General features: G+C 40.6%; 2 protein-coding genes and 1 long non-coding RNA gene across 6 annotated transcripts in view; 2 read left to right on the forward strand and 1 right to left on the reverse strand.

Annotated features, from left to right (window-relative positions):
• ntm (neurotrimin) overlaps positions 1-24,698 on the reverse strand; it is a 471,010-nt gene that overhangs the window by 24,794 nt on the left and 421,518 nt on the right. The gene's annotated exons all lie outside the window — the stretch shown is intronic.
• LOC120722496 lies at positions 1,959-4,424 on the forward strand. The gene is made up of 4 exons (XM_040013508.1): positions 1,959-2,389; positions 2,468-2,648; positions 2,847-2,974; positions 3,076-4,424. Exons 1-4 carry the CDS (start codon positions 2,048-2,050, stop codon positions 3,310-3,312), a joined length of 888 nt encoding a protein of 295 aa, XP_039869442.1. The 5' UTR covers positions 1,959-2,047; the 3' UTR covers positions 3,313-4,424.
• LOC120722558 lies at positions 6,925-7,743 on the forward strand. The gene is made up of 2 exons (XR_005693517.1): positions 6,925-7,502; positions 7,562-7,743. It is a non-coding gene; the product is annotated as an uncharacterized LOC120722558 (long non-coding RNA).

Genomic DNA, 24,698 nt, shown 5'->3' on the forward strand with positions numbered 1-24,698 from the left:
ACTACACGTGTTTTCTGCATGTTACGCTGATTCGTTGATAGCAGCTAGGCTAACATTAGTCAAAAGTTAGCTAACTAACTTATCTTACTGTATTTGAAGATACACATTTCACGTTGTCAATGAAAACGTTCATTTGTATTTCTTTTTTTTTAACACTAATGTTTCATTTAACGTTAGCTAACTACAGTAATATTATGTATATTATGGTAATGGCCGTATTTAACCAAAGAGAGGTGCAGCCTGCATTGATGAGATATCAAGGTACCATTAACATAAGTTAGTTAGTCCTGCTTCACAGATATGCACACAACCCTGTCGCCAGACCTGAAAAGACAAGGACGAGGCAAACATGCAGTCACATTGTCTGCTAAACCTAGCCTAGCTAAATAGATTTTAAGCTAGTGTGGACAGGCTAGCTCAATGTTAGAAAGTGTTTATGGATTACGTTATACACAGTTCACATAAAGTTATCATAAACAGCCTCTTCTTCTTCCACATGTTATGTTTCATATTAGTAAAGGTTTTTTCCGTAGGTGGCCAAGATGTTGATAAAAGTAAAACACAGAGAGACAAAGAAATATGTCAAATTGGAAGAAGTCAGCTTCACAGATTTTATGAGTGCAGGTAAGTTATACATGGTTTGTACTAAGTCATTAAAGAGGAAATGATAATGTTGTTATTAACTAAGTGATGATTTTACTTCAGTGCAGCAGAAGTTTCTCATACCAGAAAATGCAGCACTGAAAGTCACAGATGAGCAGGGTATAGAGGTGGATGAGGATGTCTTTCCTGAACTTGCAGGAGTCAAAGAGGTGTGTTTTGTCATCTATACAGCTGAAGGTAAGTAAATATATGCTCTGATAGATTTTGTGGGATTTGATTTCTACAGTTACTCTTAAATAAACCTTTTTTAATTTGTCTAATATCCTGTGGTAACAATCACAAAATGCTGTTTTCATGGCTCAACAGTAAGTTGGATTTATCACATGCATTTCAGACATCCTGGAAACAGAATCATCCAAGAAGCTGCGTGACTGCTCAGACCTAACACACTATGTGACACTCACACCTTGTGGTATGTAAATTGTATATTACCATAATAAAATACAAAATAACCATCTGTTCTCCTGGGAGAAAGTATAATTTAATCAAAGCATACAATTTACTGGCCCTATGTGCGTAAATGGTAGCTTTGTTGTGGTTGATTTTTGATTGTATATGCCTTATATTCTAATATTTTTGTTTGTCACCCTCAGATTTGACTGTCCTGAAGCAACATGTGGAAGAGCCCTCCTCTCCAAGTCGAACAGATACATTGTCTGTCTCAACCACCAGCAGTCAGAGCAGTGACACAAGCGATGCCGGACTTCAAATGGTTCAGCCTCTATTGGACAGCATACATGCAAGAAATGTAGATACATTACTTAATAGACTTGTATTTGACTCTTTAGTTGTCATTACTTGAAAAAGCTTAAACACGAAGATAAAACAGATTAGAGAAAAATAATTTGATATAGTATTTCATGTAGTTCATATGTATAATCCACAGATTGAAATCGTTGTTTGGGTTAAAATAGTCTAATTTTTTGTCAATTTTTTTGTTCTTTGTATCAAATGTGTTTAGACAGTGGAGCAGATTCTGACTTCCAAACCAGCAGGGGTGACTGTCATCCATGAGTATGAAAAAACTGGGAGTTTGAAAGATTCCACCAGGCGATTAATGGTGAACATCATTGTAGCTCACATGCGTGAAAAGGAAGGGTAAGAGGAATGATGTTTATTCTATTCATTTTTAAAACTGGCAAGGATCTTATCAAAAAACACTTCTGCTTTTGCAGGAGAACTGTAAGTAAAGCAACGGAGGAGTTTCATGCACTTGGAATCGTGTCACTCTTCCCATCTTTGAAGGATCCGTACTCCACAAAGGGATATGTGAGTTTGCTCTGTAACTGTAGTGTGTAATAAGACTTGCTCTCTTTCTCTCTCTCTCTCTCTCTGTCTCTCTCCCTACACATATATATAAATATATATACACACTCTACAATGTATGCAATTTCTTTCTTTCTGTAGGAGCATTTCTATGACATTCAGAGCAACAAAGGTTTTCAAGACTGTGCAACGTCAATCCAAACCCCCCACTGCATCACAGAACAGAGTGGAACTGAAAGGAGGGCCCACATCACGAAGGAAGTTTGGTTTCACTAATGACCAGCAAACAAGAGATCAATGTATGGAAGCCATGTCTCTTCTTCATCACACCACTGACCAAGATATAGTCTTCCAGAAGATGAGAGAGACATTCTACTATCGTCAGCAGATACTCCATGACCCACAAGAATCAGCAAACATTCTTCAGATGTTTCCTCGGTTTTTGGACACTAAAGGACTGGTAGGTAAACAAATGGGGATCTGAAAAATACTTGACTTAAAAAAATTGATTTTAATGGACATACTTCTCCTTTGTTAGATTTTGCAGGACTTTGCAATGATGTTTGGAGTAGAGACTGCTTCCAGGTTCCTGGAAAAATGGAACACCAGTTTTAAAGACAAGGTTGCCAGGGAAGCCAGAGACCTTAAAGAGACTTGTCTTCTGAAAAGATTGCTGAAATCTGCTTTGAACGAAGAAATGGATGATGCTGATGAGCCAGGTAGTGTCTACACTTTTTTTAGTGTAGTAATTTTAGTTTTCATTTTTAAAAGTTATCAAAAAAGCAGCAGTGTGCATAATATGTGTATGGATCACTTATTTTCTGCTCATACCCTCAACCAGTTTTTATATGTTAGTGAAGTTCAGTTCTGTCTCCCCTTTCCAGCATTAGTATTTAACTCCTTAACACTGTCTGCAGAGTGGGACAGCGACATGGCTTCTCTTCTTGTTCTGCTGCACCTTCTCACGCCACAACCAGCTGGAAGGAAACGGCCAAAGAAGATGAGTGTTGGAGAGGCAATAGATCATCTGGTTAAATTTCACAAGGTTTGTCAAGATAATGTGATCCAGTTCCAGATACTGTGGTTCATGGAACACTTTTTCTTAACCTAAGGGTTTATAAAGTGATGCTTTTTATTGTGTTTCAGTCTTGCCAGAGCCTTGAGGATCACCTCATGAACAATGAAGGAAACCCTCAGCCATATCTCCTGGCCACAGGGACTTCAAAAGCACAGGTTTTCAGCTTCTACATAGTCTTGGATCGAAAGCTTCTTCCATGTCAGTCAGGCACATCACTGGGTGCATTTGATGAGCTGTTCAAGTGCCACTTTGTTTTCAGTGTGAAATATGAAGACGCTCTGTCCAGCCTGTACACATTTTTGTAGACCACTGTGTACAATATTGATGTAGGCACAACAGTGGAAAGTCCAAGAGTCAAAGAGTTGCAAGCAAAGCTGTTGAATAAGTAGTAACCAGGTTATGCATTCAAAATGCTTACCTGCTTTCTCTGTGCTTTATCCTTTGGTACAGCTTTACTTTTGTTCAGACATTTAAAACTAGTTCATGGAATGTATCCTGGCAAAAATTTGAAACTAAAATGTGGTCAGATAGGATGTTGTTTACAATTCTCAAGTTATTCTGGATTTAGAAGACATCTGAATAAGATACATGCTACTGTTAGCACATGTGTTCCTCATGAGACCCCTTCTGACCATGATACCCAACAGTTTAGTAGTTCTCAGTGCTTAAATGATGAAACACCATCCACATCATCTCAGTGCCAAAATTCTGAAGCAGGCCCTTCATTCTCAAATCAGAGCAAGGACATGTGTGCCTCCATTATTGCCAGACTTTTAGGAAGTGGTGTACCAAATACTGTAGTTCTTTCTACAGTTCAGAACTTAGAGGAATTTGTGGGAGATTGGCAATCTAATATTCAGGAACAATTATTGACCCTATTACCGAATGACAGTCCCTCCAGATCAGCCATTGCAGATTTATTTAAAAATTTGGACAATCCGTTTAGTCACTTGAATTCTGAAAGCAAATGTAATAAATATTTTAGAGATAAGTGGGAAATGGTACAGCCAGTTGAATTGCACCTAGGAGTAAGATACGATACTAGACGATGTAGCAAAACTAGAACCTATGAGCAAGTCCCAGTAAATGACAAATTCATATATATCCCCATATTGAAAACACTCCAGTTCATTTTTAAGAATAAAAGTATTTGTGAGATGATGCAAATATGCACCCAGTCTGACACATATCAGGACTTCTGTGATGGAAGCTACTTCAAAAGTCATCCTTTGTTTTCAGGTCGCAAGTTTGCTATCCAAGTCCAATTGTACTATGACGAATTTGAGTGTGCAAATCCTTTAGGTTCAAAAAAGGGTATACACAAAGTTGGCTGCCTTTACTTCATCCTTAGAAATCTTCCTCCCAGTCTGAATTCGGCTTTAATGAACATTCATCTGGTATCATTATTTTATGCACAAGACGCAAACAAATGTGGAATTGATGAAATCCTGAAGCCCCTAGTAAAGGACCTGAAAATATTAGAGACGAGTGGGATTGCTGTTCCACTTGCTAAATTTCCTGTATTTGGTACTCTGGCACAAATTACAGGTGATAACTTGGGGATGCATAGCATTCTTGGGTTTTTGAAATCGTTTAGAGCTAATTATTTTTGTAGATTTTGCTTAATTGATCAGTCTTCAGCTCAATTAGTTTTCTCAGAGGACGACCCATGTTTAACTCTTAGATCACCAATTCTGAATAACCAACATTATAATAATTTGGTAGATGATCCAACATTAACATCTTCATTCGGCATAAAAAGAAAGAGCATACTTAATTCATTAAAATATTTCAATATTGCGGAAAATTATGCCGTTGACATCATGCATGATATTTTGGAAGGGGTTGGTCAATATGAAGTCAAGTTGCTATTTCAATATTTAATCGAATACTTCATCTCTAAAGATAGCTTGTTAAATAGGATATATGCTTTTAATTACGGCTATATGGAAAAGAAAAATAAACCAACGAATATTAACCTGGGTCGTGCAGGGCATGGAATAGGTTTAAATGCATCACAAACACTTTGTTTGATCACAAACATACAGTGGGGCAAAAAAGTATTTAGTCAGCCACCGATTGTGCAAGTTCCCCCACCTAAAATGATGACAGAGGTCAGTAATTTGCACCAGAGGTACACTTCAACTGTGAGAGACAGAATGTGAAAAAAAAATCCATGAATCCACATGGTAGGATTTGTAAAGAATTTATTCGTAAATCAGGGTGGAAAATAAGTATTTGGTCAATAACAAAAGTACAACTCAATACTTTGTAACATAACCTTTGTTGGCAATAACAGAGGTCAAACGTTTACTATAGGTCTTTACCAGGTTTGCACACACAGTAGCTGGTATTTTGGCCCATTCCTCCATGCAGATCTTCTCGAGAGCAGTGATGTTTTGGGGCTGTCGCCGAGCAACACGGACTTTCAACTCCCGCCACAGATTTTCTATGGGGTTGAGGTCTGGAGACTGGCTAGGCCACTCCAGGACTTTCAAATGCTTCTTACGGAGCCACTCCTTTGTTGCCCGGGCGGTGTGTTTTGGATCATTGTCATGTTGGAAGACCCAGCCTCGTTTCATCTTCAAAGTTCTCACTGATGGAAGGAGGTTTTGGCTCAAAATCTCACGATACATGGCCCCATTCATTCTGTCCTTAACACGGATCAGTCGTCCTGTCCCCTTGGCAGAAAAACAGCCCCATAGCATGATGTTTCCACCCCCATGCTTCACAGTAGGTATGGTGTTCTTGGGATGCAACTCAGTATTCTTCTTCCTCCAAACACGACGAGTTGAGTTTATACCAAAAAGTTCTACTTTGGTTTCATCTGACCACATGACATTCTCCCAATCCTCTGCTGTATCATCCATGTGCTCTCTGGCAAACTTCAGACGGGCCTGGACATGCACTGGCTTCAGCAGCGGAACACGTCTGGCACTGCGGGATTTGATTCCCTGCCGTTGTAGTGTGTTACTGATGGTGACCTTTGTTACTTTGGTCCCAGCTCTCTGCAGGTCATTCACCAGGTCCCCCCGTGTGGTTCTGGGATCTTTGCTCACCGTTCTCATGATCATTTTGACCCCACGGGATGAGATCTTGCGTGGAGCCCCAGATCGAGGGAGATTATCAGTGGTCTTGTATGTCTTCCATTTTCTGATGATTGCTCCCACAGTTGATTTTTTCACACCAAGCTGCTTGCCTATTGTAGATTCACTCTTCCCAGTCTGGTGCAGGTCTACAATACTTTTCCTGGTGTCCTTCGAAAGCTCTTTGGTCTTGGCCATGGCAGAGTTTGGAGTCTGACTGTTTGAGGCTGTGGACAGGTGTCTTTTATACAGATGATGAGTTCAAACAGGTGCCATTCATACAGGTAACGAGTGGGGGACAGAAAAGCTTCTTACAGAAGACGTTACAGGTCTGTGAGAGCCAGAGATTTTCCTTGTTTGAGGTGACCAAATACTTATTTTCCACCCTAATTTACGAATAAATTCTTTACAAATCCTACCATGTGAATTCATGGATTTTTTTTTTCACATTCTGTCTCTCACAGTTGAAGTGTACCTCTGGTGCAAATTACTGACCTCTGTCATCATTTTAAGTGGGGGAACTTGCACAATCGGTGGCTGACTAAATACTTTTTTGCCCCACTGTACCTTTGATATTTGGTGACCTGGTACCAGAGGATGATTTGCACTGGCATTTGTTGCTTTTGTTGTTGCACATTCTAAACATAGTTTTCTCATACTCTATCACTGAAGGAATGACTGTGTATTTAAAGCACCTGATTATTGAACACCATAGACTCTTTAAGGAACTATACCCATCAAACAACTTAATTCCAAAACATCATTTCATGGTCCACTATCCAAGGTGCATTCGAAAGATTGGTCCTCTCATTCATATCTGGATCATGAGATTTGAAGCCAAACACAAATTTTTCAAAGACTGTGTTAAGAACTTTAAGAATTTGACTGTATCACTTGCAAGGAAACATCAGTTTGCATTAGCTTATCATTGGGAATGTATGAGTTTAAAAGCAGTTGAGTCTGGTCCAGTTAAAATGCGTTCACTTGAAACACAAGAATACTCAGAAATTATATCTCCATATCTTCATGTTGATTTACAGAACACTGTCAAACTCACAAACTGGGTAAAGTGTAGTGGAGTTGAATATCGTGTTGGGCTTTTTGTTTGCACAGGCACTTATGAAAACATGCCGGTTTTCAGCAAGATAACTTCGATCATTTTGCATGATGGTAAAGCTGTTTTTGTTATGGTTGAGCATGAAACGTTTTTCCATGATCATTTTCATGCTTATCAGGTAAATGAAACCATTCCTAAGAAGATACTGGTCCTAGAAAGGGAGAAGTTAAGACATTTCAAAAGTTTTGATGGCCAAATGTCATATGGGTGTGATTCACAATTGTATGTCGTGTCAGACAGTTGCATTATTTAATTTGTTGGCTTAATGGAGACCTTATAGAGTCTTTTTCATGTTAACACTGCATTACAATAAGTGCTTATTCTGTAGTCATTTTTTTTTCTTTAATTCAGTTTTTTTTCCCAATGTTAGGCCTATCTGACCACACAATGTCTCAACTGTTTAGCTGCCATAATTGTTGCTGTTTTAATGTCGAATGTTACACTATTATAGTGCTGTTACACAGAATGTATGTTAGTCCATTGAATTTTGAATATGATACTTTTGATAAATAAAATTCATACATTCATAATAATCAGTATGGTGTTTTTGTAGTAATTGTCACCTAAAACCTTTTTCCATTTGATGAGTAACACTATAAAAGAGTTAATATCAAAATGAACTCTAGTTATGAGTTACATTTTACTCTTTATGGTAGTAGAAATTTTACTCCATGAGAGTTTAGTTTTAACTCCTATAAAGAGTTGAAAAATCAACTCCCAGAAAAGAGTTACTCTAACTCTGCACTAGAGTTTATTCGATGGTCACGCATGTACACTCAAATGTAGTTAATCTGAACTCCCAGAGAGTTTATTCCAAAGACCAGAATTTGCTGTGTATCACCAGCAGGTGCTCACCTATTACCAGTGTAGGGACTAACACGTTGTTAAGTAACGCGTTACAGTAACTACGTTATTATTGTGGTCACGAGCACGGTAACTAGTTATTATGCCAAAATCAGGAACACGTTAATCGTTACTGGGATTTAGATAGGGTCGTTATTCGTTACTTCATGTGGTGGCTATCGCGGAGCTTCGACAGTTTCAATAACATTAGCAAGTGGTGGACGCCAGCAGGTGGATGAGGGAAAGGGGGGGCAGGAGGGGGAGAGACCTGAGGCGGCCACCGGTGTCAGGTGAACTGAACTTCAGGTAAGAAGTTATGACCTGCAGTCTATCTGGGTCAGATATAAACCAAGTTTAGGTATAGTTTATTTTCGTTTTGCTGACTTTTTCGTACTGGGTATTAGCTAGCATGACGAAGTTTCTATACAGCTGGGTGGGTGCTATGATGTTACTGATGTTGAACTTTATTTTGTTCATAAGGTTAATTATTAGAGTCCCCTAAAAAACAGAATCGTCTCGTATTCAGAGAAAATATTACACGTTTCGTATTGAGGTGAAAAGGAGCACAGTTTGTCCCGTACTTCAGATACAATGAAAAAGAAGACAGAAAACTGGAGTTATTCTGTCTTTATGCTGCACAGCTGCCTCCTCTTCTCTCATTCGCTCCCCCTCCCTCTCCTGTTGCTACTTCAATCATGAAACTGATTAATGATCAGCTGATCGGCCTTTCTGTCACAAGTTCCGTCTATCCTGTTTGCTTATCGCCCACTTTGCACCAGAAAGAAGAAACCGGAGGTCGCGTTAAACAACAGCAGCACGTTTAAGCTTGATCAGCTGTTGTTAGAATTTATTTAATATTAATTTCTAGTATCAGCTGATGTTTGCTGGAGCCACAGCCGTAAAAGCTGCTGGACATGATATCGGTTTGGATATGTGGTGAGAGGGAAACATGAAGATGAAACCAGGAGATGTCCTTACTGAATCATCAGAGCTGAACAGGTGATGGAGAAACAGGTTTACCTTTAGGTGACATGAATGAGTTAAAGTTATGAACTGTTTCTGAGAGACAAATACCACCAGGATCCTTTTTTTTTTTTTTTTTTTTTACAGCTGACAGCTGGTAACTGTGCAGGGGCGTGTCTAGCAAAGTTTTGCCAGGGGGGCCAGGTAGGGCGTTAACAGGGAAGGGGGGGGCACAAAGAAGTACTTTTCTTTCTTATTCTCATTTAAAATATCTAGTTTTTAAAAAATAATTATCTGAATCTTACAACAAACAATTGATAGATTGATGCATATATACCATCAAAACAGTGTACATCATTCTGACAACATCGTTTGTTTCCATTCAAAGGCTTTATGATTTTTCCTATAATGGCGGGCCGGTTGTAATATTCTGTTCTTAAACTTTCAATTCAATTCAATTCAATTTTATTTATATAGCGCCAAATCACAACATAAGTCGCCTCAAGGCGCTTCATAGATACAGAGAAAAAAACCCAACAATCATATGACCCCCTATGAGCAAGCACTTTGGCAACAGTGGGAAGGAAAAACTCCCTTTTAACAGGAAGAAACCTCCGACAGAACCAGGCTCAGGGAGGGGCGGCCATCTGCTGCGACCGGTTGGGGTGAGAGAAGGAAGACAGGATAAAAGACATGCTGTGGAAGAGAGACAGAGGTTAATAACAGATATGATTCAATGCAGAGAGGTCTGTTAATACATAGTGAGTGAGAAAGGTGACTGGAAAGGAAAAACTCAATGCATCATGGGAATCCCCCGGCAGCCTATGTCTATTGCAGCATAACTAAGGGAGGATTCAGGGTCCACCTGGTCCAGCCCTAACTATATGCTTTAGCAAAAAGGAAAGTTTTAAGCCTAATCTTAAAAGTAGAGATAGTGTCTGTCTCCCGAATCCAAACTGGAAGCTGGTTCCACAGAAGAGGGGCCTGAAAACTGAAGGCTCTCCCTCCCATTCTACTTTTAAATACTCTAGGAACAACAAGTAGGCCTGCAGTGTGAGAGCGAAGTGCTCTAATAGGGTGATATGGTACTACAAGGTCATTAAGATAAGATGGGGCCTGATTATTTAAGACCTTGTATGTGAGGAGCAGGATTTTGAATTCAATTCTGGATTTAACAGGAAGCCAATGAAGGGAAGCCAAAACAGGAGAAATATGCTCTCTCTTTCTAGTCCCTGTCAGTACTCTTGCTGCAGCATTTTGGATTAGCTGAAGGCTTTTCAGTGAGTTTTTTGGACATCCTGATAATAATGAATTACAGTAGTCCAGCCTGGAAGTAATAAATGCATGAACTAGTTTTTCAGCGTCACTCTGAGACAGGATATTTCTAATTTTAGAGATGTTGCGCAAATGGAAGAACGCAGTCTTACATATTTGTTTAATATGTGCATTGAAGGACATGTCCTGGTCAAAAATGACTCCAAGGTTCCTCACAGTGTTACTGGAGGCCAAGGTAATGCCATCCAGAGTAAGAATCAGGTTAGATACCATGTTTCTAGGCTTTTCAGGGCCGAGTACAATAACCTCAGTTTTATCTGAATTAAGAAGCAGAAAGTTAGCGGCCATCCAGGTCTTTATGTCTTTAAGACATTCCTGCAGTTTAACTAATTGGTGTGTGTTATCTGGCTTCATGGACAGATAGAGCTGGGTGTCATCTGCATAGCAGTGAAAATGTATGCTATGTCTTCTAATGATGCTGCCTAGGGGAAGCATGTATAATGTAAACAGAATTGGTCCTAGCACTGAACCCTGTGGAACTCCATAATTAACCTCAGTGTGTGAAGAGGACTCTCCATTTACATGAACAAACTGGAGTCTATTAGATGGATATGATACAAACCACTGCAGTGCAGTACCTGTAATACCTACAGCATGTTCTAATCGCTCTAATAGGATATTATGGTCGACAGTATCGAATGCTGCACTAAGGTCTAGCAGGACAAGCACAGAGATGAGTCCACTGTCAGAGGCCATAAGAAGATCATTTGTAACCTTCACTAAAGCTGTTTCTGTGCTGTGATGAGCTCTGAAACCTGACTGAAACTCTTCAAATAAACCATTCCTCTGCAGATGATCTGTTAGCTGTTTGACAACTACTCTTTCAAGGATTTTTGATATGAAAGGAAGGTTGGAGATTGGCCTATAATTAGCTAAGACTGCTGGGTCTAGAGATGGCTTTTTGAGTAAAGGTTTAACTACAGCTAGCTTGAAGGCCTGTGGTACATAGCCGATCATTAGAGATAGGTTGATCATATTTAAGATCGAAGAATTAATTAATGGCAGGACTTCTTTGAGCAGTTTTGTAGGAATGGGGTCTAAAAGACACGTTGATGGCTTGGAGGAAGTAATTATTGAAGTTAACTCAGAAAGATCAATTAGAGAAAAAGAGTCTAACTTAACATCAATGGTACTAAGAGTAGCTGTAGATAATATTACATCTGTGGGATGATTATTGGTAATTTTTTCTCTAATGATAAAAATTTTATTTGTGAAGAAGTTCATGAAGTCATTACTAGTTAACGTTAAAGGGATTGTTGGCTCAAAAGAGCTCTGACTTTTTGTCAGCCTGGCTACAGAGCTGAAGAGAAACCTGGGGTTGTTCTTATTTACTTCAATCAGTGATGAATAGTAAGATGTTCTGGCTTTGCGGAGGGCTTTCTTATAAAGCAGCAAACTATTTCTCCAGGCTAAATGATGATCCTCTAAATTTGTGACACGCCATTTCCTCTCCAGATTACGAGTCATCTGCTTTAGGGTACATGTTTGAGAATTATACCACGGAGTCAGGTATTTCTGATTAGAAACCTTAGTTTTCACAGGAGCTACAGTATCCAGAGTCGTGCGTAGTGAGGAGGTGAAATTATTAACAAGATAATCGACTTCTGTTGGGGTAGCGTTCAGATAGCTGCTCTGCTCTATGTTGGTACAGGGCATTGAAGATGATAACAGTGGGTGGATTATATTCTTAAACTTAGTTACAGCGCTTTCAGAAAGACATCTACTGTGATAAAGTCTACTCTCCACCGCTGTGTAATCAATTATTGTAAATGTAAATGTTATCAGGAAATGATCAGACAGGAGAGGGTTTTCAGGAAACACTGTTAAATGTTCAGTTTCTATGCCATATGTTAAAACAAGATCTAGAGTGTGATTAAAGTGGTGGGTGGGTTATTTTACATTTTGAGAGAAACCAATTGAGTCTAATAACAGATTAAATGCCATGTTGAGGCTGTCATTTTTAGCATCTACATGGATGTTAAAATCACCCACAATAATTATTTTATCTGAGCTGAGAACTAAATCAGATAAAAAGTCTGAGAAATCAGACAGAAACTCTGTGTAAGGCCCAGGTGGACGATAGATGATAACAAGTAAGACTGGTTTCTGAGTTTTACAGCTGGGGTGGACGAGGCTAAGCATCAGGCTTTCAAATGAATTAAAAGTCTTAATTCGTTAAAACTTATAAGGAACATATTCTCAAATATGTTCATGACCAAGGCGTAGCTCCTTGGTCATGTCGCAGTATGCCAGTATGGGGCCTGGTTCTCTGGTTATGAGATCCTTCATTTGCTGGAAGACTCTGTCGTGATTCTGATCCCAGACAAACTCCGAGTCTTGCTTGAGCAGCTGACGCAGTGGTGCGTTCACTTCTGATAGTCGTGGTGGGAATCTGGACAGGTAGTTCGCCATTCCAAGAATTGTCTCGAGCTCATTCTTATTCTCAGGAGGTGGCATGTCCTTGATGGCCTGTAGTTTCTTTGGGTCTGGCTGAATGCCCTCCCGGGTGAGTTTGTGTCCAAAGTAACTCACTTCTGTGGCGCCTATGACACATTTCTCTGGATTGAGATGCACTCCTCGCTCCCTTGTGCACTCACGGATGGCATGGAGGTTCTCGTCATGTTCCTCCTTTGTCCTGCCACTCCTCGCTCCCTTGTGCACTCACGGATGGCATGGAGGTTCTCGTCATGTTCCTCCTTTGTCCTGCCAAAAACGAGGATGTCGTCGACGATGGCTGCCACTCTATTGAGCCCTTCGTATGTCTCATCGATTTTCCTTTGGAAAATGTCCTGTGCTGATATTATCCCAAAGGGAAGGCGCAGAAAGCGATACCTGCCAAAGGTCGTGTTGAAGGTGGTGAGGAGAGATGACTTGGTGGTTAATTGGATAGCCTGAGCGAGCATCAATGACACTGAAGTACTGTGCTCCTGCCAGCTTTGATGTGATGTCATCCAATGTTGGAAGCGGGTAATGGGGTCTTTTGATGGCTTTGTTTAAATTGCGAGGATCAAGGCACACTCTGAGTTTCCCATTACGTTTCTCTGCGACCACCAGTCCATTTACCCATTCTGTGGGTTCTTTTACTTTGACGATTATGCTGTTTTTCTCCATGTCATCCAACTTTGATTTCAGTTGTTCCCGCAGTGTGAAAGGGATCCTCCGTAGGGGCACACGGCGGGCATGGCGTTTGGGTCAATGTGTAAGTCGCATTCTCCTGGGAATTTCCCTATGCCCTTGAACACATCAGCAAACTCCTCCATGATGCTTGTGATCTGTACTGACATGACCAGTTTGACTAGGTTTAGATCTAGGCATGCTCTCAGCCCTAGGATGGGGGGGGGTGCTGCAGTTTCTACTATGTCAAAAGTCAGCATCTTCTGAATGCCTTTCCACCTGCACTTCAACTGGCATGTGCCTTTGATGTTGAGTTTTTCTCCTCCATAGCCAGATAGTGTGTGTGTGGGCGGTACAAGCTGACCTGCTTGAAAAACTTCTTGAACAATCGGGCAGGGATGACGTTAGCAGTGGCTCCTGTGTCAAGCTTAAAACTCACAGTGTGATGCAGTGAGCCTACTTCTACATCAGCATAAGCCTGCTCATCAGCCTCCCCTTAATTGCACTTTGTTATGGAATCTATGAATAGCTCCACTTCATCGCTTGGAGTGTCAGGATTAATAGAGTACACTGGGTTGGGTTGATGTGGTGCTTCTGAACCGCATGCTTTGGAAAAGTGGTTCATTTTATTGCACTTTTTTGCACCTCTTCCCTTTTGGAGGGCACTCCTCCTTCTGGCTGTGTGCTTGTGCACATCTTCCACACAATTTTCCCACCTTATTATGGTGGGGTGCCCTCCTATTTTTCTGTTGCGTACTCTTAGAGCTTAGAGGATACTGCATGCTCAGGTGCTGCTCCTTGCAGGCTCGTGTGTGGGCTGACCATGGCTTTCAATTGGTTCTGTGCGATTTCATAGGAGCGTGCAATGTTTATGGCTTTTTCCAGAGTCAAATCTGACCCTTGGCTCAGCAGCTTTTCTCTGACTTGTGGGAAACTGGTTGCAAAGACAATCCTGTCTCGGACCATTTCATCACTGTTGACATAGCCACACTGCTTGACGAGTAGCTTTAACCCTGTCACAAAGTGTTCAAATGACTCTCCTTCGCCTTGGAGTCTTTCATTAAACTTGTATCTGGCATAAACGGTGTTCGTTTTCGGCATGAGGTACTGTTCAAACCTGTCGAGATAGGTGGTCAGCTTTTTAGCTTCTTCATCAGACAGCTGCCATGTGTTATAAATGTCTCTGCCTCTTTCTCCTACCCACAGAAGAAGATAGATGCACTGGGTCTCCTTAGGCTTGCCGCTTAGCGGGCCGCTAAATATCAGTTTCACATGTTGCACAAACCTCCACCAGGCATCGGGAAGATCCATTTCGCACTGTCAGTGGGCGTTTAGTCCGAACTACTCTGACACCATGTAATATTCTGTCCTTAAACTTATAAGGAACATATTCTCAAACTGCTTTGTGAGCCACCATCTTCTTTATTGCCACTTGTTTGGTACAACCTAACACACCTCCACTTCCGTAATCATACCCGCCCCACTGCATCTATGGCAAACCCCAAGGGACAAAACGCACGGAGTGCAAATATTATAAACAATACAACACCGGTCTCTAGTTAAAATGCCCGGGCCAATTTTTTTGTCCCAGGCCAGCCCTGTATTCAGCTCGTCTGCAGTCTGGAGTTACCTACATCTTCCTACTCGGAAGGCAGAATTTCCAAGTTGTGAGTAAAATCAAAAGCACCACAACTGCAGTTTTCATGTTGGATGTAAAAAGTGCACGTGACACTGTGACATAGGCTAGAATCATGGCGGCGTTCAACGACGGTCCAGGCGTGGGATTTCTCTCGTGGAAATATGCAGATTATTTTTTCCTTTCTATTGGTAGGTGGCACAGTGCACTTGTGGCAAGTAAGCAAGCTAGAAGACTGGCAATCTTGCTGGGTATCCAGTTACAGAAGCAACACATTAACAAGAGAATTCTGAGTAAAACCAAAGTTACTTTCCCTAGTAACTAGTTACTTTGAAAGTAACAAGTAACTTGAAGTAACTGAGTTACTTTTGATAGAAGTAACTAGCAATGTAACTAAGTTACTAATTTAAAGCAACTTACCCAACGCTGCCTATTACTAATCATAGTCCAAGAGCTCTGTTATAAAGCTTAAAAAATGGCTCAGGTAGTGTCTACACCCTCCGACTTCAATCTCCAGGGGTGTAAAAGTAAAGTTCCTTATGTCACTTCCAGCCTTTTTATGGGAAATTCTGTTGCTGTTTCAAAATGTAAACAAGAAGCTCAACAACCATTAAAACTTCTATTGATTCCTATAGGAATTCTATTTTGGGTTGTGGCATTTTAATGGAATTCAAAACAGTTTTAGTGATCTGACCAATGGATAAATACACAAAGTCAATTATTAAATTAGGTAAATTAATTTTGAAATAAAAAAGCTTTTCTGCATTTTACTTATTAGTCTCATTAATCTATGTATTTAGAATAGTTATTGAATTTATTTTTCATAACATCTGCTGTGACTGCCCTGTGAGCATTTGTTTTTGTATCACATATATCTGTATCTGTACACCATTGGTGAACTTTTTGTGCTTCTTGAAAGTAAGGAGGAGATAATGTGTGTGTGTGTGTGTGTGTGTGTGTGTGTGTGTCTGTGTGTAAAAGGTTATGGTAAATGGAATCTGTTTTTTTACTCTACCAGAGTACTTTTTCTATGTACGTGCCGTTTATCTAACATTGAAGAAGAATAGCCCTTTATTGTCATTGTACATGTAAAACAAAATTGTGGGTGCGCCACAGCAACTGTTCATGTATAAAATATAACTAGTAAGACAGCAGGAATAGATAATAAAAATGATAAATATATAAACACATGAGGGATATATGCAAACAGGTGGAATACATAGAATACAAGAGGAATACATATAAAACAAGAGGAAGGCACACAATACAAAAGGCACACATTAGAAGATCAGGTTGAAAGGACTTCTATTATTATTATAGCTATGTGGGCTGCGGTGCGGTTGTGAGGGAGGCGGGCGCACGTGGACAGCATCCACAATCATGCCTCGCCGGCTTAAAGTCTTAACTGGGTCCTGTCTGTTTGTTGTTGTTGTTATTGGAGTATGTGTCTGTGAGCTAAAAAGCTGCCGCCAGGTGTAAACAAGCAACCATGAAAAAGTATTGAAAAGCATTAACGAGTGGTCATGTCTGTGGTGGATCGCTTACAGTGGTTTACCGATCCAGTACTGGGCCAGCCAGGGTGGGAGCTTACCCAAATGGTGGTCATGTCGAGTGAGCAGGTGGCGAAGAACTGCAGGACCAGATCGAGTGCCACACGCAGACAATCGATTGGTTGGCAGCCTTTGATCGGGTCCTGGCCAACACCACCGCCACCCCCACTGGTGTCCCCCGACTGTGTGGGAGTGGCTGAGGTCCGGACTGCTCTGATGCCCGTGGCACTCCCTAGGGTGAGGCCAGCAAGGGCACAGTCTACCTTTGCACCAATGACTGTAGAAAACCGCACCCGTACCCGCTCCGTGGGCTGCTCCCACCCTCGTTCACCTGTCTTTCATTTAAGTATAAGCTGTATAAGTATAAACCGTATGAGTATAAACTACCTAGTCCTCAGCTGAACTGGTGAAATTACTCATACACTTGTGTGATGTTCAGATTAATGTAGTGCCCTCTTTCATGGCTCCAAGCTATAGAAAATGCTGCAGCTAGACTATTAACACATTGTAGCAAGCGAGCTCAAGTCACTTCTATTTTGTACACATTACATACACAAAAATGCAATTCTAAACAAGTTTGTCTCAACAGGTTTTCTCTTATTTTATTGAGCCATATTGTGCCTTATATTGGCTATCATGACACTTAATTTTCTGATTTATTTTACTCTTTTTTGTGTACAGCGCTTTGTAACTGTACGTCTGTGAAAAGTTCTTAATAAAAAAACTTTAATTACTTACTTTGTATTACTGATTTAAAAACTTTAAAAACTACAGTTTAAGCAAATGTCACTTACTGAGCAACATTTTATTGTTCTTTCTCCCTGCAAAATAGAACAGCTGTACAGTTAGCTAGTAGACACGTTTTGTGATCAACAACAGAAGCAGTTTGTGTTTTTTTATTTTTTTTAAGAAACTCCCACCGTAGTAAAAATGCATTAATTAATTTAAAAAATAAGTAACTCCCACTCAATAACAAAAACCCCTCTTCTGTAAGTGCTAGGAAAAGTGGAGTTGAGACACCAAAAACAAATTTACACAAATTTACTTCATCATTGATTTATTCTGTTTTTCTTGTCCTAAGGAAAATATTGACAAGTGTCCTGCAGATGAAACAGGTAGAAAACTGACATCTCATGTAACATCAGCAACAGGTTGTCAAGCGTTATTCTTCTGATAAATCATTAGCCTTAATGTTTGTGTATTTGTGAAGACATGCATCTTTCCAGTATTCAATTTCAAATATCCATATCCCATCAAAGACAAAAAAAAAACCAGGCAGCGATATAATTTATGTTGTGAAGACACCTCCATCACCAGACTCCAGAAATGATAACCCAGAGCAGTGGTGAAAACCCAAAATGACATCATCATGAATGCAAGTCCTTAGGCAAGTCCTGAGGAGTCAGATGAATGGTTATGACAAGATCCAGACACTCAACATCTATGCCCTGCCAGTTATCACATATCCTGTTGGGATAATCAACTGGCCAAAGAAGGAGATGGAAGCCACTGACAAGAAGACAAGGAAGCTTGTTACCAAACATGGAGGGTTCCACCCCAGATTCAGCAACCTGGAGCATGCTAAGAAATTGCAGCACATAACAGAAAAATCCAAGATGCTATCAGGCAGGGAATACATGTCATATCAGAGTATGGCCAGGAAGCCCTGAGGGAAAAACGGGATACACCCCCTAGAATGGTTGAGAATGACGAAGCTAAGATCCCGTGGGACTTCCAGATACAGACAGACAAACTGATGGCGGCTAACCAACTGGACAGTGGAGGACAAGCAGAGGAAGACGGCTAATGTGATAGATGTAACTATACCAAATAATACCAACATAAGGATAAAGGAACATGAGAAGCTTGTGAAACAGCGGATGTCAAGAAGTTGTGGAGGTTGAAGGAAACAGCAAACCCTGTGGTACCGTATTTTCTGCACTATAAGCCGCAGATAAAATCCTTCAATTTTCTCAAAAATCGACAGTGCGCCTTATAATCCAGTGCGCCTTATGTATGAGTTCTGGTTGTGCTCAAACCGAATTTAGGTGGTACACAGCAAAAAATGTTTTGTACGACTTTGGTAAGCTACAAAGCTGTAACACTTGATGGATTGTCGGAGCATTGTGGCTACTGTAGTCAGGAGCCTCACAGAGTAATTTGGGTCCAAAACGTACAGCTCTGCAGTCACTTCCAACATAAATAGACAGAAAACTAAACAGCAGTGACTTTTGTAGGGTTACTGAAGTTGGGCTAGCTGGTATATAATGATGTGCTACGTGATTGCTAGTGACACAGCTATGTTAGCATAGCATAAACATAGTGAAGCTGGAGGATGAATGCTAACTTTTTTCCACTCAATAAAAGTTCATGCGAGGGTTCCCAATGGTTAGGGACAAATGCAATCGCTTGGCAGGATGCTGTAAACGGACCAAAATTGATTCTAATTCTAAATTCTAATACAGGTTTATTTGACACCATTAATGATAGTTACACTTGCATCATCTGTTCCTTTTTTTAAATAAAGAGTGTGAATGTTTCAATACTTCTTGTAGGAAAAAAAATTAGTAATGTGAGAAACATTTCTCTATCATCTTCACTCTGTGTACCTGTTTCGTTGCTTGAGCTGGTCAAATTAGTAGGACACAGTAAAAGCATCCTGTTGACATTTTACCTGCATCTGTGTTCAAAAATCTCTTTCACTCTATTTGCCCCTGTTGGCTCACTATAATCAGTGCTTCACTGGCTTCTGGTTAAGTCCCTACTCGTTTTAACAATACTCAGCATTTAACTGTAATTTAACAAAAAAACAAAACAAAACAAAACAAGCCCAACTATTTTCTTATTAGTTTTTACAGACAATTCTCAAAATTCATTGACGTCTACCCATGATACTGTTGACCCTCACCTTATGTTTAAATGGTTAATAATAATAACAACAACAATAATAATAATAACTTTATTTATAAAGCACTTTCAGACAAAGTGCTGTACAGCTATTTGTAAATAAAGAGATAAATAAATAAAAGTGATGCATAGCAATACAAGTTAAAAACATAATAAAAGTTAAAAATGATAAAAATAACTAAACTAAAAGGCAAAGAATTAAGACATGTAGGATAGGGTGAACAAGTGGGTCTTCAACTTAGCTTTAAAAACCTCCACAGAGCAAGGTTAAGAGGTTGAGATACTGGGTGGGTGCATTAGGATCTACTTTGAAGTGATTGTCATCATATCAAGATGTTTCTATACTACAGATCTTGCAGAAACACTTAGATGCTGTTAAAAGTTAGAGGATTGGCATTTTCATCCAATTTAATGAAGAGAAATCCGATGTCCTTTTTACTGTGTCATGTAACTGTAGGGTCTTGTATTATTGCACGATCTTTACCTTACAATCAGTGTTGGTTAAGTTACTTGAAAAAAGTAATCAGTAACTAATTACTGATTACTTCCCCAAAAAAGTAATCCCGTTACTTTACTGATTACTTATTTTCAAAAGTAATTAATTACTTAGTTACTTAGTTACTTTTTAAAAACACGATTTACAACCTGAATAGGTGATTAAGCGATAGATCTCTCAGCCCAATTCTACTTTTTCTACATAATCCATCATACAAAATGTAATCAAATGGAAAAGTCCCTTTTTAAAACTTGTTTTATTAGTTTTAATCTTTTAACTGTATGCATCAAGCAAAAATGTAATTATATGCAACATTCACTGACTGGAAGAAATTAGTTTAACATTTAAACCTATATTCTGCACATTCCAGCACATAATTTTTTTTTGTATGTGTGTTTACACTCAGTCTTTCAAATAGATGCAAGTAAAACACAGCAGAAAATAAATAAAATCAAAGACTAGCGGTCCTTTTGCTCTATTTTCACCTGTAAAGCAGGAGTGGCGTAGGCGGAGGTTTACCCTGGTGCAGGTGTGCCGCAGCGGTCAGTGGAAGGATACGGCAGTTTCTCTGTGAATTTCCCATTATGTGGTAGCACACTCGGAGCTTGCTTGGAAGTTTAGGGTGTTTTTTTTCGCTGTAAAAATAAGTTTTCTTCCCACGCACAATGCTAATGGACGCTAATGTTTTTGTCACTTTTTATGGAATCAAACTTAAAGTAAGGTCAGTACTTCCACGCTTTAAACACTGCACGCTCATACTCTCTCCCGTACTCGATATATGATCCACTGTTGATCTGCACACAGCTGTTGTCACGAACGTAGCACTTGCTTACGTCACTGTCGTGAGACATTCTCGCAAAAAAATCACGGTTTTAGTAACGCAGTAACGCAGCGTTCCTACGGGAAAGTAACGGTAATCTAATTACCGTTTTTGCAATAGTAATCCCTTACTTTACTCATTACTCGAAAAAAGTAATCGGCCCATCTCTGCTTACAATATAAAGCTCCTTGAGGCAACTGTTGTGATTTGAGGGTATAAAAAATGAAACTGAACTGAATTAAATTGAATTTGTGCCCTTGACAGATAGTAAATCTTCTATCAGGAACATTGGGGGAACTTTTCGATTCACTTCACGTCACTTTTTTTTTTTTTGCCTGTCCCGTTTGGATCTTTAGCCATCAGAATTGTTGTCTGAAGGCCAAGAAAGATGCCAAGCAGATTTACTGTACCAAGTGGATCATCATGGCCTTGACATATTGGTCCATTTGATTGACCTTTATTATAATTATGCATTTATTTTATTTGATTTTCGGCTGTTACAGACGGGACAGACATGACTGGGGGATAGGACAGGAAGTAAGAATGAAAGAAAGAGAGGGAGAGAAAGAAAAATAGAGGAGAGAAGAGATGGTGAGAAAGGGGGGAAGAAAAAAAAAAGAAAAACAAACAAAACACCTGGATCACCTGTATTGAGATAAGAAAAAACAGAAGAGAAAACAAAAAAAGAGCAACATAATAAATACAACACCATCACAATAAACTAACTAACAGTGGATAACAGTAGATACTAAATATTACATGTTATTTTGCAGTATGCAAGATTGACAGCGTACAATGTGCTTTGAGGTAGCAGCCAAGAAAGGTGTAGTTTGTGTCTGTGAACACCCGTGTACACCTGTGTGCATACCTGTGTGGATCAGCACGCTTGTATTCAAAAGGTTTCTCCATGTAATGATCTGCTAGGGAGTGATGGGAGCCATAGCCCCATCCCCCAGGGCATGAAGCAGGTATGGAGGAGATCCAGGCCCCAAAATACGAGGACCCACCAGGGGACAACCATGCCACCCTGGGAAGAGCTGAGGAGAGTCCCAAACGAGAGGTCTCCCAGCAGCCACGGAGCAGAGGCCAGAGGGGGTTGCGGTGACGTGCCCGCGGGCTCTGCTGGCAGCCAGCTGTGCCAGAGAGGACCGGGCCTCAGGCCCAGAGGCCATACATACCTTAGTGCCCAGCCCCAGACACCAAGAACCACCAACACACCAATGTCTGAGGGCATCAGCCATTGGCAGGGAGTGTGGTGAGGGGACATAGGTCTCCATACCTCGGAGAGCCTTCACTTCACTTTGAATGATCACATTAAATCTCTGGTTCACTCTTGCTTTTGTCACTTATTGCCATTGTGTCATATTACAGACTGGAAATTGTTTTTCATGCCTCTATTTGATTATATCTGGGTTATTGCAACTTATTATTTTCTTCTCTTAAAAAACTTCATTAGTTTCCTACAGATTTGTCAGAAGGGTATTGTGAGGTTTCTAAGTAAAAGAATTTAGACAATTTTTACCCCTCAGTGATGCCGCAGTGTTTGTTTGACTTTGGGACCTGTAGCGAACAGAGTTTTGGACCCAGATTACTCCGCAAGGCTCCTGACTATGGAAGCCGTAATACTCCAGCAATCCATGAAGCAAGTGGTGCAGCTTCATAGCTTACCAAAGACGCACTGAAACATTTCTTTTACAGATTTTTGAGCGCCGTGTACCACATAAAATGGGTTAAAGGTCAGTAAGCACAAGCAGAATTCATACATAAGGCACACCAGATTATAAGGTGCACTGTTGATTTTTGAGAAAATGAAAGAGTTTTAAGTGTGCCTTATAGTCCGAAAAACACAGTAAGTTTAGAATTTATATTCATACATGCTCTGTGGGATCCTGAGTTCACGTGATGAGGGCTTGCTAGCTGTGTATCATAAAGGGTTGAGAACTGAAGTAGAGCATTTGCAATACTGCCCCCTCAAACTCTGGAACTCTCTCTCTCTCTGTGAGCCTGAGATCTGTGGACTGTTTTATTTCTTTTAAAAAGGATCTAAAAAAAAATCTTCTTTTGGAAAATCTTTTACCACCTCCAAATCTGAGGTCAATGTCCTCAGCCGGAAAAGGGTGGAGTGCCCACTCCAGGTCAGGGACAAGTTCCTGCCCCAATTGGAGGAGTTTAAGTATCTTAGGGTTATGTTTACGAGTGACGGGAGAAGGGAGCGGGACTGCAGTGATGCGGACGCTGTACTGGTCCTTCGTGGTGAAGAGAGAGCTGAGCATAAAAGTGAAACTCTCAATTTACCGGTCAATCTACATGCCTACCCTCACCTATGGTCAAGAGCTGTGGGCAGTAACCGAAAGAATGAGGCCGCAGATACAAGCAGTAGAAATGAGCTTCCTCTGAAGGGTGGTTGGCCTCTCCCTTAGAGATAGGATAAGGTGAGAAGTTCAGCCATCCAGGAGGGTCTCAGAGTCGAGCCGCTGTTCCTCCAAATCGAATGGAGCCAGTTGCAAATGATGGTCGTTTTATTGTTTTTAGCTAACTTTGCGCTACATGTCTGTCCTATATTGTCTTATGATTGCCGGACATTATTGGAAATAGGTTTATCCATCCGGATGTCTGACCGGCCTGGATACGACAACCAAGGCTTTTTGCCTCCCTATCTGGAACCAATAGCACAGTGCTGGCGTTCCCTGTCACTGGATTTGCGGAAGCAACGCAGGAGACAGGGTGACCGTGGAGGTCGTTTTGTCAAGCTGAAATCCTGGATTTCTTATTTTCCCTATGAGCTCCGCTTCATTCGCCAGTCTTGTCCGCGACTTTTGGTGCCTTTGCGTGCCTTGGATCCGGTGGACTCCTGGTTGGTTCTTGTTGTTGGGTCTCCTGAAAATAGTCCTGCAAAACTCTCTCCTTTACGGCATTTGTGCTGGCGCGGAGTTGACCAAACAAACCTCCGACTGGTGGATCTGGTTGACTGAAACCTGGATTCCTCCTGGTGAGTTAAGCACCTTCATTGAACTAGTACCGGCTGGCTGTACCTTTTTTAATGTTCCAAGAGCTTCTGGTCCTAGAGCTTCTGGTCGCTGAGGAGGGCTTGCTGCTGTTTTTAAGGCTTATTTGGACCTAAAGTAGCTATTCCCACCGTCTCGCTACACCAGTTTTGAACTCTGTTTGTGTGAACTCGGCCACTCGCCTTCACTGTTGTGTGCGATTATTTATCGGCCCTCGAAATATAACAAGGAGTTCTTATCCAAGTTCTTGGAATTCCTTGCTGACTGTGCATCTCGGTATGACCAGATCCTCCTGCTTGGTGATTTTAATATACACTTTTGCTGCCCGAGGAAGACCCCTGGCCAAGGACTTCCTGGACTTAGTGAACTCTTTTAATTTTGTCCTGTTAATGGTGTCACTCAAGAATGTGGTCACACATTGGACTTGGTTTTATCATATGGTTTATCTGTTTGAAATGTATGTGTTGAGGATGCAGTACTCTCCGACCGTATGCCTATTTTATTTGATATTGCTCCTTCTAACGCTTTGGCCAATCGGGCTGTACCTGTTCGATGTTATCGTGCCCTTGGCTCTGATACTGCTATACAAAGTGCTATAAAGTGCCAAAGCACAACTACAGTTGCCTCAAGGTGCTTTATATTTTAACCTAAAGACCCCAATAATCAGAAGACCCCCAATGAGCAAGCGCTTTGACAATAGTGAGAAGGAAGAAATTTCTTTTAACAGCACAAAACCTCCAGCAGAACCTCAGCCTGGTTCTGCTGGAGGAAAGCCATCTACTGTGACCAGTTGGGGGTGAGGGGAGGAAAAACGGACAA

The sequence above is a fragment of the Simochromis diagramma genome, unplaced genomic scaffold (genome assembly GCF_900408965.1).
Source record: "Simochromis diagramma unplaced genomic scaffold, fSimDia1.1 OVJJ01000123.1, whole genome shotgun sequence".
Lineage (NCBI taxonomy): Eukaryota > Metazoa > Chordata > Actinopteri > Cichliformes > Cichlidae > Simochromis > Simochromis diagramma.

Coding starts and splice junctions, on each gene's coding strand:
- LOC120722496 (XM_040013508.1), top strand. CDS start 2,048: ATGCAATTTCTTTCTTTCTGTAGGAGCATTTCTATGACATTCAGAGCA. Junction 2,390..2,467: donor TTTTGGACACTAAAGGACTG/GTAGGTAAACAA, acceptor CTCCTTTGTTAG/ATTTTGCAGGACTTTGCAAT. Junction 2,975..3,075: donor ATCTGGTTAAATTTCACAAG/GTTTGTCAAGAT, acceptor ATTGTGTTTCAG/TCTTGCCAGAGCCTTGAGGA.